We start from the raw sequence: 14,047 nt of genomic DNA, 5'->3' as shown, positions 1-14,047 counted from the left end.
ATATTAACAATGCCACATCTCCATGTAGAGAAAGTGAAGCTATTCTTATCACAGTACAGCAGCACCCTGCACACTGCCTTTCACACATAGAGAAAGGCTTGGGATATGGGATTTCATCTTGCTGAAAACAAGGGAGCCACTAGGAGAAGGTTGTAACAGCATTGGATCTGGCCCAAAATACTTCACCTTGTGGAGGTTTCTGTTAAATGAAAGTTGTTCATTCGTAGTCCCTGTAGACTTCTAAACCAGCTAAAAACTGCAATTTGAAAAAACTTAAAGGCTATTCAGAATATGAGGTGGTGAAGAAGGAACAGTAGGCTGTACACAAATGGTAAGTGCTCATTTCAGGCTACTTCATTCAAATAATAACACTGCACTTTATTCAGGACATATGTGGCTAGAGTATGTTTACAATGAAAGCAGTGCCATGCATCAAACAGAAGCAGAATTGTTTGAGTCATTTCAACATACATTATCCAGACACACTCCAGCTGGAGATACTCATGAAAGTGAGGGGCATAGGTAAGACCTGGGTGCAGTTATTATAGGTGTTATTTTAAAAAAATTTAAAATCTTGACGTGCATGGGCTCCATTCTTCTCCCTTCCCTCCCACCTTCCCATTTTGTTAAATGAATCCATCACATCCTCTTTCTCTGAGTGGATTTCTTCATCACTGATTCCATTGTTCTGTGATGGAACAGCACAAAACAAAGGTTATCAGATAATTTTTCCAAATCACTCATCTGGTCTGGTGAAAACTCAAAAACTCAAGAGAGCTTAAATATGCTTAGATGTTATTAAAAAGAAATCTGACCCTATTTCTTTAAAAACATTTTTTAAAAAAATGCACAGCCAGGTAATGGCTCACGTGGTAGTTTATCTTCATGCTTGCTTTTGGAGCACTCAGAGAGAAGCTAAACAAGGGAACAATGTGCTCTGGTACTCCCTGCAGATTCCAAGATAGATTCAAATGGAGAGTTTTGATAAACCCATCCCACTTCTCTGGTTTGTTCAGCCTACTGGAAAAGCAAAGGAACACAATCAAAGGGCTGCTGCTCCACATTCCCTCCCAAGCCTCGGGAGGCCTCTCGGGGGCCTCTTTCCCACTGAAAAAAAATAATCAAGAGGATCGTGCAGCACACTGAAGTAGCAAGGCATTAATTTAGTGCATTTCTCCACATCTAGGGGGTAAAGCTGATCACCCAATATCATTGGGCCTTTAAGGGTTATTAGAAAGGAGTACACCTGAAAAACAGAGACATAACTTTGGAATGTCATGAACTGTAACTCAGTTCTCATCCAGTTAAATTTTTTTTTTTCCTTTTGGCAAAAAGCTGCACAAATACCAACTGCACAGATCTCTCTTCCAGCCTCTGTCCTTCACCAAGCATGGTGAAACTTGGATCATTAGGATATGCTTATTAATGAAGACCGTGGGAGTCAGCAGTTAATACACATACCTGATAACCAGAAGCTGAAAAGCAGCTTTAGACATTGTCACGAAAACAACTCATTGCCACAGTAAGAAACAAAAGAAAACTCTGTTTAAGCACTGCCTGTCTAAAATGAAAGCACAATAATAGTTTGAGAGGGAAGAGGCTGTAATAAGCACGGAAAACTTACTAAGGCTACTAGAGATGTTAATCAGAACTCTCCAACTGATTTTGGGGTGGAATCCAGACTCCGATACACAGATAAATAAAACTAATTACACTCCAGCATTTCTAGACCTTGAAGTTTTTAATCACATATACCATCTTGCTTAACAGTTTGTTCACTTTATGCAGGCAAGTTACAAGTTTTTTTAGAAGTGTCTGGAAGTGCATCTAGAATGCGTTGCCTGTCCACTGTTTTATTTACAGCTTTTTTCCAATGAAAATCAGTAGCCAATAAATCAAAGCATAATTACACAAACACAAAAGTACAATCATTAACGTTTTACTGGATACAAACAATAAGCATAAGGAAATGTCCATGTCCACTCACTGACATGAATTTGTGTTAGTTTGCTATTAATATAGAATGCTGTGGATTGGTGGTAATGTAACTGAAAGACACGTGTATTTAAAAAAAAAAATGTAGAGAGCCACTCATGTTTGACATGATCTTATACTGAGATAAATATCTATACAGTGATATGATCATGGATACTCAACATGTGACCATACCAACATTTTTTTCAGACAAGGTATTATCACCAAGGTAGTTGAACCTCTTCCACAAAGCTTGCTTTGATCAAGTACCAGATACTATTATCTAAAGTGTTGGAATGATACAGGAACACTCTATGCAACTGTAGCAATTTTGATTCAGAAAAAAAAATTTAAAAAAACAGTATTTACAAAGGTAATTTTTAAACTTGATTAAATTAAGACTCCAGCCTTCATATTCCAAACACCTGATTATTGAATTTCTTATTTTTGGCGTTTTGTTTCTCTTCTCCTCTCCCCATTTCTTCTCCCCGCTGCAAATATTAGCCCATGTTTAAAGTAAACTATCACAGTTAAAACTCAAAAAACCCACAAAAACAAAAACAGTAAGTCATTCATCTCGTGCCAAAAAAAAAAAAAAAAAACCCAGAAAAAAAAGCAAAAAAGCAAAAAGCAAAACAAGCAGCACTAGAACATTACTCAAATGATTCCATAAATCCTTCATAATTAAGGAAAGTTTCAAGAGGAGAAAGAACTTAAACAACTTGAATAACTCAAGAGGGGAAATAGAGAAAGAAGAGATGTTTATCCCTTTTTTTCTTTTTTTTTTTTTGTTTGTTTGTTTGGTTTTTTTTCTGGTTTGTTTTGTCTGAACTTCATTTGCAAAAAGCTCCTGGTACTTTTCCCAGTGTTTCCACACCTCCATCTTCTGGCACATATAGCTTAATAAACAAACAATTTAAATAACATGTCAAATTCAAATTCCCACCATAAGTAATCCAACTCTTATGAAAACTGGTGGGTTTTAGCTATATCAAATCTAGCCCTGTCTGGCTAACCTTTTAATTAGGATTCAAAAGTTGAATAAGAGGAATCTTACAAAAATCTGATATTCTATTTTAGCCTTGTAACAATTTCATACCAATTAAAAGAAGAAGAAATATTTTCCATTGATATTTAGTTTCTTTTATATCCATCCTACTACCCAGAGGTTATAACAAGATAGATTGTGCAAGAAATTGAACCACTCAAGCTTTTCTGTGTTTTCCAGTGGTTCCATAAGCTATTGGCTTTAATTACTTAAATGAAAAATAAATTTTAAGTCCATATTCTAAATATTAAAAAGAACAAACAAACAAAACCCAAGCCAATACAACAAAACAAAACCAAAAAAACCTCTCTAGCCTTTTATCTTGGTGGAGTGTTATCACCCATCCTTATAATAAGACATTTATTTCTTCTCAACTTTAAATGAGGGGTTGCCAATATTGTCTCTTTTTGTTCCCATCTTGTTTTTCAAATTCCAGTTTATGGTCAAAGAGCTCATAATTTTTCCTCCTTGTTGAAGTTGGTCTTTTCACACCGGTCAGCTTTGGAAAGTCAGAATACTGAGTGCTTCTCTAGGTCAGAGTGGTACTAATTTGAGTACAGAGTGGAACCAAGCTGGTTTGATGCAGAATTTGGACTGATTTATTTTCATGCTGGGTTGGAGATCTAGCCATCTCAGATGGTTCAGGAAACTGGGTGGGAAGTGGTAGCCATTTCCATGCCAGAGTCTCTTAACAGCAAAAATACAGAAGAGGAACTGAGAGAATGAAAACAAGACTTGTGGCTGAGTGAAGGGAATTTCCATGTCCATGAGTGGTGGTACTGTTCACTGAATTTGTGACAGTTGACAGAGAAATGGAACTTGAGTTGTTCGAAGGTGTCGGACTTGTTCCCTCGGGATCGCAGTAGATCTAGAATGCAGGGGGGGAAGGAATAAAATAATAAAAAAAAGGTTTTATAGGTTTTGAATTTTTTTTAAATCAGAAGGCAAAGTAGCAGGAATTAACAGTGTGTAGCACTGCTCAGTCACAGTACACAGACTTGATGCACACAGTTGCTCATGCCTCCCATTGTGCAGTTCAGAACAAAGACATTTTGAATTGCACACAGGGGATTTGTTAAATGTACCTGACATTTTTCTTAATGTTTTTTCGTGGTTATGTAATTATCCCTTTTATCAAAACCCTGCATTGAAACAAAAGAAAAACATCTTAAAAAAAAAAAAGTAAAGCTATACAAAGGCAAATCTTAGGACAACAAAGACTTTTGGACAACTGCATGAAGAAATGAAGTGGCTTTGTAGACGAAGACACAAACAAAAATATGAACAAAAAAGGTGAAGAACCTATTGACACTGTTTCTAGGGCTGATTTGGAGACCCCTTTCAACTGATGGTGGGGTTCATGTGAGTGGAGTCTCTCATCTCCTGTCTTGCAGTGGAAGTACTGAACTGCAGAATGTAACACAATGGAGCTATACTGATTAAATCATAACCTACCAGCATGCTAGAGCATGCTAATAAGAAATGCAGTGAAAAGACCATATAATAACATAATGGAACTCAGAATAAAAAATTCAACTTCCCTCCACATAACTATGCATTACAGCGACAGAACATTAAAAATAAAATAAAATTTAAAAATCGCACCCTACGTAAGCTTCAGTATCAACCTATTTCCTGCATATGCACAGAAAAACTTTCAAAACCAAGCTAATATGTTCTTTTCTTCCAGTGGAAAAAAACCATGATACACAAAGATGAAAAACAAGGGCAAGAATCATATACTTGATCCCCCAAAATGAGCATAATTTACCATGCTTGGCTTCATCTCTGCAGCAAAAAAACTTGTATTATACCAGAGCAGAGTTAGTCAAAGTACAAGAAATGTTGTGGGGTTTTTTTTCCCCCCTAAACAATAGCAGTTAGTTTAATAAATAATACCCACCATAAAAGGTGCCATTCTCCCATATTGCTGAGAAAATGGGGGGTGGGGGTTTAGCAGAAAACAATAATTATAGTCCCTGAGTGCTGAAGCCATTAAGTCAGTGTTAAATTTATTAGAAAATTGCATGGGCATTTAAAGTATTTTCTACTGAGAGGAAAAAAAACCAAAAAAACAAAACCCCAAACATATAATAGAAAGGTATCAGGATGGCATTAGCCTTTTGGTAGGCAGAGTTCTTGGCAACCAGAAACGTGCTGGAAGCAACTTAGGACTGCAGGATAAAAATTGCTGTGTGGAAGTTTCTGTTCAAACCAGTCCGAAAGTGATCAATAATGAATTGCAGAGTTAATAACCTACTAGGATACTAGGCAAGGCCAAACCTGCCCTGGAAGATTTTTTTTCAGTTTTTATACAAAGTCTCCATCACTATTTCACATTTGGTTATATATTTTTCAAGCCTTTGTTTTAAACACAAAGCCCAGCTTCTGGACTTTGGTTGGTTGGGGTTTTTTGTTTGGTTGGTGGGGTGGGTTTTTTGGTTTTTGGTGGTTGGGGTTTTTATGTTTTGGGGTTTTTTTTTGGGGGGGGGGGGGGGGGGGAGGGGGAGAACCTGGAGGGGTGGGGGCTTGTTGGGGCTTTTTTGTGTGTGAAGAGTAAGGGCTTAAAGCCAACCTTAACAACATCAGGGTAGAAGGGACCCCAGAGAGGTCTTAATGAGTACGTGACCAATGCCGATAACCCAGAGGGTCTGATCCTGTTCTCATCACTGCCCAGGGCAAGACCCTGTCGAGAGCGATGGAGAAGGGATAACGCCCTTCCTTACAAAGGAGGAAAAAATGTTAGAAATTTTTTTTTTCTCCATTAATCTCTAGCAATCCCTGTGCTGTTTATGATACTGACACGATTCCAAAGGAGGTCGCTGGGAACAAAACACTGATCCGGTACCAGGGATCCCCGCTTGGCTGGGCTGCTCAGAGAGAGGCAAACCCGGCGCTGCACCCACCGCCTTCGCGCCAAGGGCGGAGCAGCAGCCCGAAACTGAGGTCTCTGTTCCAAGACCCCCCGACCTCTCACTCCTACCATGGCCCGAGCCCCGGGACCGGACCCGAAGCCCCAGACTCCCCAGGGAAGGAAGGGGGAGGAGGGGGAGGAGAAGAAAGAGACCAGGATCTCGCTTCGCTCCAGCTAAAAAAGTGGGAGCAAAGTCGGGTTTGGAGGGATCGTTTCCCTTCTTTTCAGCGGGAGAAGGAACACTCCTCCCCGGTTCGCATCCCGCCTTTCTCCTTGAGGATCCCACGAGCAGCAGGGCGGCGAACTCCTAACTTAATTTTGTTTAATGTGACCGAGGGTAACCAACCCTACGGCACGGCCGTCGCCGCCGCCATACTGGGGCTCAGGGGGAAATCCCACCCTTGCTCCCGTCCCCATCGGGGGTGCGAACCCACCCGACGGCAGCGGGGAGCAGTCGCTCCCCCGGGGAGCTGCCCGGTATGGTTCCTCTGGCCCCGCGGCGGAGGGAAGGAGGGGAGCCAGACCCACAGCTACAGCGCGGCGGGCTCCGGGCGGGGAGATGGCGGCGATGCCCCGAAACCACCCTTTCCCCGCTCCTGAGGGGTGGTCCGCGTCGTGGTTAAGGAGTGAGGGAAGGATGGTGTGGCTAGGGGATGGTGCCTCGGCTCTACCCCTTTCCCGTCCCTCTAGCACTAGTGCCGGCGGTGAGGAAGCGAGGAGCCGCTCCGAGGCTCACCTGCGTGGGTAGGAGGAGAGCTAGGAGCAGGAGCCCCAGGCCGAGCCGCGCTGCCAGCGCCGTCCCCATGCCCGTCTCGCTGCTTGTCCCACTGCGATTCCGCGCTGCTCCTGCCGCCGCCGCTGCTGCTGCTGCTGCTCCTCCTGGGGCTGCGGGAGAGAGGGATGGGCGGCTGAGCCGCGCCCGGCCCTTTTATCTCTGCGCGGCCTCCCGTGACGCCCAGCCACCGCCTCCCCCCTCCTCCTCCCCCCCTCACCTATGCTCCCGCCCTCCGTTTCTCCCGCCCCGCAGGTCGCTGCCTCACACCCCCCTCGCGTCCCGGCCCCGCGTACCGGAGGGCTCCGCTTCGCTTCCTGAACCGGGTCGCCGGGGCAGCTCCTGGGGGGCTAGGGTTCTGCTGGGCGCCCTTCCACAGACCCCAAGGCTTTGTTTCCTCTGGTTTAGGTCTGAGAGGCGGTGGAGTCTTTGTCTGGTGCCGGCGTCGTGTTCTGATGTTGACAGGAATGGGGCTGCAGAGGCTGAGGTGCAGTTACTCGAGAGAAATGCTTATGTTTCTACGAATATCAGGCGTTTTCATTAACAAGGAAAACAAACCAAAACAAAAACCCCAACCATGTGTGAGAGAAGGAAAGGTAAAATACACTGTCAGTATTTCCCGGGGATGGGAACAGTGGATGAAAGTCTGAGGAGCTAAGGAAGATCCCATCTCCTTCAGAGCTGCCTTACCCCAAGTATCCAGGTTTCAAACCCCAGGGTGCAATTTCAAGCACTCTTTGGATCTAAATATTTTATTATTACCGTTATTTCTTAAAGAGTAGGAAAACCTGTGTAACAAGTGGAAGAGAAGGTGATTTCAGGTGCAGCCTCTGAGTGTGTAAGGTTCTGCCTTCTGACACAGTAAATACTGAAATTATATTGTAATTCCTTCCATTAAGGAAGGTAGACTAATGACTGAAGATTGATTGTGCCAGAGCCCCACCAAATCAGTCATATCTCAGTGTACAGAAAAATCAACAAAAATAGCATATTATAAGCTGCAAAAAAAGAGACATCAATGTGCGGATGTTATTGTGATGAGTGGTTATTTCCATTTAAAGGAGGAAGATGCCCTACTGGGTCAGACTAATGGCTTTTAAAAATGGATGTATTCACATTTATCACAGAACAAAGTGTGAAGAGGAGATATCCACATTCAGCACTCTATAACTCATCTGCCATCTCTGGGGGCAGGACTGCTCATCAGGAGTTTCCAAGTGCATTGCTAGAACTTGGTCTCAGAGCACAGAACACGTGTGTGGTGCTCCACAGAACTGGATGCTCAGACTTGTGTTACACAAAATATGTAATTCTAAACCAAGTCCCACATTAATTGCTTCAGAATGCCTCAACAAAGCTATAGCTTTTGGTTTGTTTTTTTTCCTGGGAATAGACATTTTGCAAGGCATACCACCCAAAATACCAGTTCTTTATTCTATACCAAGATAAAAGATCATCTGAGAGGTACAAAAAGCCTGAAGCCCTCCTGAAGTAATATTTCCCTGTTTTTTGTAAATCTCTAATCACAGTCAGAGTCCAGTTCCTAAGTATTAGAGGAACTAATAGTCTATCTATAGAGTAACTATGGGAATAGTCATCAAATTAAGGGTCTTATGTCTCTGAATATTTACTTGTTGTCTGCTGCTTAACAGATTTATTTATTTATTGTTATTAGAGAGATGTGAGAAGAGAAAAAAGGAAACTTTAATCAACTTCAAAGGATGAGACAAAGCTGAAATTTTTCCTAGTACTACTTTTCCTTGCCAACAGTTTGCTTTAATTGTCACAATTAAAATGAAATGGCAAATGGGAAGTCAGGTCCTTTCACTCAGAAGACATGCCTAACTCCACAAAAAGGTGAGGTTCCCTGAGAGAGGCCACATGAATCACAGCATTAAAGTGAGGGTTCAGGCTGTTCCAGCACCAGATCCCTTGGAAGAGATGCAAAAGGATGGAAACCCAGTTACAGCTCTCTGACAGCCAAAATGAAGAATATCAGAATAAAGCTGACAGAGATGGTTTTCTTCTGCCTTGTTTGGGAGAAAAGGAAGTGATAGAGCTTTGGCATGATCCCATAGGAATCATAATTGGCTGTTGCAGCTTAAAGCAGCAGCTGAGAGGCATTAATGTCAAAGCTGGGACAGATGAGGATGAGGGAACAACTCTCAGGTGACCTTTCCCATTCCCTCTCCCCAGAGCACCTTACCTGAGATCTGGAACTCTGCAAAAAAGGAGGGTGACACATGGTTTTTGTAAGGTGGCACGATCCAACAACCATACAACTGCTAATTATTATTATTACATAGGGCATTGAACTTCTGGCATTTTAAAAAGTTTCATTTAAAATGGGAATAACTTTCTTTTTGCTAAAAGTATTAGAGAGTCTGTTCCTTTAATACACTTTCAAATAAAGAAAAATGCAGATATTTTAAACACTTGGCAGAAATCATAAGGTATCAAAACAATAAAACTATGTTAAGTTTATATTCTGAGGCCAAAAACCATGTTTTGAAACAGTAATGTAAATAAGGAAATCTACTGGCAGGAAGAAAGCATCACTAAAAATATTTTAAGCACAAGATTTTCTTGGAATTTTTTGTAAGTGGAAATTATAATGCCTATGTTCCATTATATTTCTACAACCAACTCTCACCATTCAGGAAAGCTGCATTATTGATTCCACCTGAACACATAAATTATCTACATACCTAATTCAAGTATCTTTACTTTTTTTCAACTGAAGTCTGCAAAATGTGTCTGAGCAAGGGACCAGGACTCAATATATGCATTTTCCTATGAGATGAAAAGCAGTGTAATTGAACTGAGAACTATACAAGGTGAAGCACTGCTATCTGGTGGCCAAAAGGCACTTCTGATTTTTTTGTGTCAGAAAAGACAATATACTCTCAAATAAACATCCTTTCATAGCAGCGTATTCTGACAGGTTTCATGATGCTGAGATATGTTGTTAAATATTACTGTTACATCCTCATTATTCTGCTTGCTTTATTTTTTCTAGTTCAGATTACTACTCAGCACCTGTCCCAGTTAAACACACAATATTTTATGAGAAAGCTTAACAAAAAGAAGGGAGAAAACTACCTTGATCTTTTGGCTTAAATATGAGTTCATCTGTATATTCCACCAGTGACTTTTAATTAATTGATTGATCTTTGTAATAGACATAGCTTTCAATCTAGCTATCAGAAGCAAAAATTATGCTGCTATATATATATATAATGATTAAGAAACAAGATCAGCTACAATGACTGGTGGAAAAAAATAATAAGTCATCTATAAAAAGAAGCAGAGAATTAGTTTCCAAGACATGTATTTAAGTCATGTATTTAAATTTGGACAATTTCAGTGAAAGAAGTATAACTGGAGCATTGAATGGAATTCCTGCAAACTAATTTTGACTTAGCCATTAAGTTACTCTTGCATTTTAGCTGCTGATCTTGATCCATCTAAATTTAAGTATTTCAGGGGCATTAATTCCCAGTGAGAGTTGTTGGATCCTGTGCTCCCAACCAGCTATTCACTGTCCTTGGCTGTATATAGACTGGAGCTTATCACATCCTGCCACCCATCCCAGGGTCTTCACTTGTTTTAAGCTCATGGTAGAGCACACTGCAGCTCTCAGTATTTCACCTGGGTTGTACCTATACTATGAGTTACTTTGGTTAGCCCCCATCTGTGACTATGTTATGCATTTATATGTTAAAACCAGATCTTTTTTCAAAGGACAGCTTTGAAGAGACAAGTCTGGCTTTCTAGAGTGCATTGACTATCCTGAATATGCTGATCTATGCTGACATCATCTGGTAATAAATTCCTTTTTTGCAATATGGATTTTGCCTTGAGAAACTCACAGGTCAGTATTTTCTAATATATAGGAATTCTATATTTTTACAAGCTAGGCTGGCCCTTGCTACTTATTGAGTAGAAAGGACCTTGCAGCAGCATCAGAGCTCCAGCAGTACAATCACAACTTGTCAGCTTTTCTGAAGCACCTTTCCTTACTGCTGCACATTCCCTATCCTTGCAGAACAAGACTGGACTACTGGTGGAAGAAGCTGGCTGGCTGAAACTCATTTTAGACAAGATTTTGGACAAAGCTGTTTGGCATGTATCTTGGGTAAGAATTTGGAATATATGTTGAGGATTACAGTCCTTCTTCCAGTGTAGGGTTTATGTTAAAGTTATGTTAGTAGAGTTCTTAATGGAAGGCATGATTGGTGGTACTGTAAATCTCCACTTGGTAATAAATGTTGATTGGCTTCAACTATACGTGTCTTCATACATGGGCCTTGCTGCTGTGATCCAGACACTCATTATTTCAGGATTCCAGCATTGCCACTTTTTCCCTTCTACGTTGATGTGAGGCAAAAATCATCCAGGTGTTTAATTAGAGGTATATAGTTATGGAAGTAAACAAAGCCATGATTTCCCGACTTTAAATCATAAGCCTGAAAGTTTAAAAAGAAGTGAAATTTTGGTTCCAGGAATAGTCTCAAGACAAAAAGTTTAAATGTTGCCACACTAATACCCATGGATCTTTTGACTTCTGGATAGACTTCAAGGGATAGTGTCAGCATACACAATTAGGTGTGGCTTCAGATCAGCTTGAAAGCACACCTTTCTCCCTAAGCCAAACTCTTGGGTGACATTGATACAAACAAATTAAATGGCAGCAGAGCCTGTTCTTTGGCCCTGAAGAGAACTGGCTTGTCTGGCCACATCCATACCATTAAACTCTCCTAGCCTCCAGAAAAGGGTGGCTGAATCTAAACTGCCTATTGGTAGGTAGTCACCCCCAGCCTGAAATAACCCTTGAATCATGTTCAGGAATTGTTTGGGATCATGCTACTTGGTATGGGACAAAACAAAGACAGGGCTTTCCTTCATGAGTCATAATATCAGGTAGCAGGTCTATAGACATGAAGAAGTAAAAATGATCAAAGGTGTTCTTCTCCATCTTCTGATTTGAGGAAAGTTTGAACATAATTTTCATTTTAAAAAAAATCAGTGAAGGGCATTCCATAGCCCACAGGCCTCCTGATTTTTTGTCAAACTGTAGCTGCAGAATATCTCAGATAATCACAGAATGTTAAGGGTTGGAAGGAACTACAAAAGATCATTGAGTCCAACCCCATTGGTATTTCTTTTCATACAAAGTCTTCTTTACTGCAAATTCAAAGCAATGATTTATTATATCACCATAGTAAAGCACACAGATGATAATGATGACCAGATTTGTAACCAGGTGTTTGCTGGTTGAACACATATCATGCACTTCACAGTGAGAGGAGAAAGGAAGAGTATCAGCAGAGGTCTACATCTAAGTGAGTCTCTCTGGAAACCCTTGATAGATGATGAAGGGAAATTAGTGCTTCTATGGTGTAATTAAGCTAATCTAAATAAAAATATTTTAAAATATCTAAAACAGATTTATCACATAAGGGGATACTTTGATCTCTTCACTGGCCATCAAGTTATTAGCACACCAGGTTATTAGCACAGACATTTGCCACTATATTACCACCTTCTTGGATTTTCCTTCTATAATAAGACTATGATAAGACTAATTGCAATTATTGCAACTAAATTCTTCTCACCATTAGCTTGAGTGCTCTGTAAGTCTGTGATTTCTTCCACTGGATGTGATACTCTGCATTACCCCTCTTACGAGTAGATGAAAAAGTTAGTTACTTATCCTGATACAGTGCTAGTACTTCACTCTGCTTCTTTCCAAACACATGAAAAAATGCTCACTGAAAATCTCTCCATCCTTATTAGTAATTATTAGTTTATGACTCTTGGGATTTCTTCAATCCCTGACACATTTCAAGACCTATCTTTTCAGCCCTAATCATCAAGCATTCTTTGTGGTAACAGTGGAAGTTGTTATTTTCTCTTGACAAGTGTTGAAAATCTGTATCTTGCTATTTGAATCTAGCATTCTTCCATTGCCTTTTTTTGTTTCTTATTGTTTGCTTAATTTCACTTACTGCCTTTTCTTTCTCACTAGACAGGGCAGATTTTTACCCACAGTTACCAAAAGACAGCCTATATAAAAAGGGAACTGCCTTATGGAGTACTCAGTTTCAGAATTCATTCCTGGTCATGACCACTGTATGGCACCTGAGAGCTTTATTCTTTTGTAACTTTTTCTGGGTAATTTCCATCTTGAGCATGGGACAGGCAGAGATAACAAGATAATGAGAATGAACCACGGAGAAATCTGATAAATAGAAACAGAGAAAGTTGGAGCTGTTTATTTTAGAAGGCAAAATAAGAAGAAATATTATTAAAAAGTGAAGAAGAAGTGAAGTAAAAAAAAAAAAAAAAGTGGTGAAGATCAGCTCTTCTTCATGTCATAATAGGAGAAGGCACCAGTCTAGCATTTGAAAAGATGAAATGCTGAGAGCAAACATGTATCACATCTCACTAAGAGACTTCATGTATCTTTTAGATGGTGAGCTCCTTGCTGCAGTGTATCATTAGGCAAGGTGCAGAGCAGGAGTGGTCACCTAGTTATGAGAACATTAGAGTTCAAAGAGCACTTGTTGCAAGGACACACTTCCCTGAGAGACAGATCATTAAAAATCTTCCTACAATGTGATTTACACAACTTTTATGCCTCTGGAGCTGGACACTGTGAAAGAGTGAGACAGTGGATACTAAACAATATTATTCTGACATTTTATTCTCCTGTACAGATAATTTTTTTCTCCCCTAAAGCAGTAATGTATATAAAAGCTAATCTAGGCAATTTTGTCCCTTAGCCACAATGGAATTTGAAGTACTCCAAAGTCTTTTTTCCACTTTGAAAGCAAACCTGACACAAACCATAACTTTAAAAAAAGATAACTTCAATTGCACACAGATTCAGGAACAATCTAAGTTTTCTCATTGGAAATTATGTTAGACTTGCATGGATATATCTTGAATTTATTGCTATCAATTACAGAAGAGAACATTTTATTCTAAATAGTAAAGCCATTAATTTGAGGAGAATACAGAGAAAACACAGAAGTAAACAAATAATTCAAACTAATTAACATTTGTTCATGGAATGTGTGGTTTATGGTTAATAAGTAAGGTTGAAATAACAAATGCTCAATTGATTGCTTTTCTTTTTATTGCATTTGCCACTGACCATTATCAGTAGCTAGATAAATCCTGGAACAGCAGCAGGACCCAAGCATGTTCCCTACAGAACCAATGAAAGTCTGAAAGCCTAGCTTAAGAAACAGAACATTAACTTTTCCTACAAAAAATTATCATGTTTTAGATAAGTGGCAAACAAGAAAGTGGGGGAAAAACAAACAAACCA

At 40.0% G+C, this 14,047-nt stretch overlaps 1 protein-coding gene across 1 annotated transcript; it reads right to left on the bottom strand.

The window, feature by feature from the left end:
* Positions 1 to 1,726: 1,726 nt before the first annotated feature.
* CD24 (CD24 molecule) lies at positions 1,727 to 6,836 on the bottom strand. The gene is made up of 2 exons (XM_030447722.1): positions 6,673 to 6,836; positions 1,727 to 3,890 (listed from the first exon to the last, which is right to left on the bottom strand). Exons 1-2 carry the CDS (start codon positions 6,739 to 6,741, stop codon positions 3,711 to 3,713), a joined length of 249 nt encoding a protein of 82 aa, XP_030303582.1. The 5' UTR covers positions 6,742 to 6,836; the 3' UTR covers positions 1,727 to 3,710.
* Positions 6,837 to 14,047: the final 7,211 nt, after the last annotated feature.

The sequence above is a fragment of the Calypte anna genome, chromosome 3 (genome assembly GCF_003957555.1).
Source record: "Calypte anna isolate BGI_N300 chromosome 3, bCalAnn1_v1.p, whole genome shotgun sequence".
NCBI lineage: Eukaryota > Metazoa > Chordata > Aves > Apodiformes > Trochilidae > Calypte > Calypte anna.
This window is presented reverse-complemented; position numbering and strand designations above follow the sequence as displayed.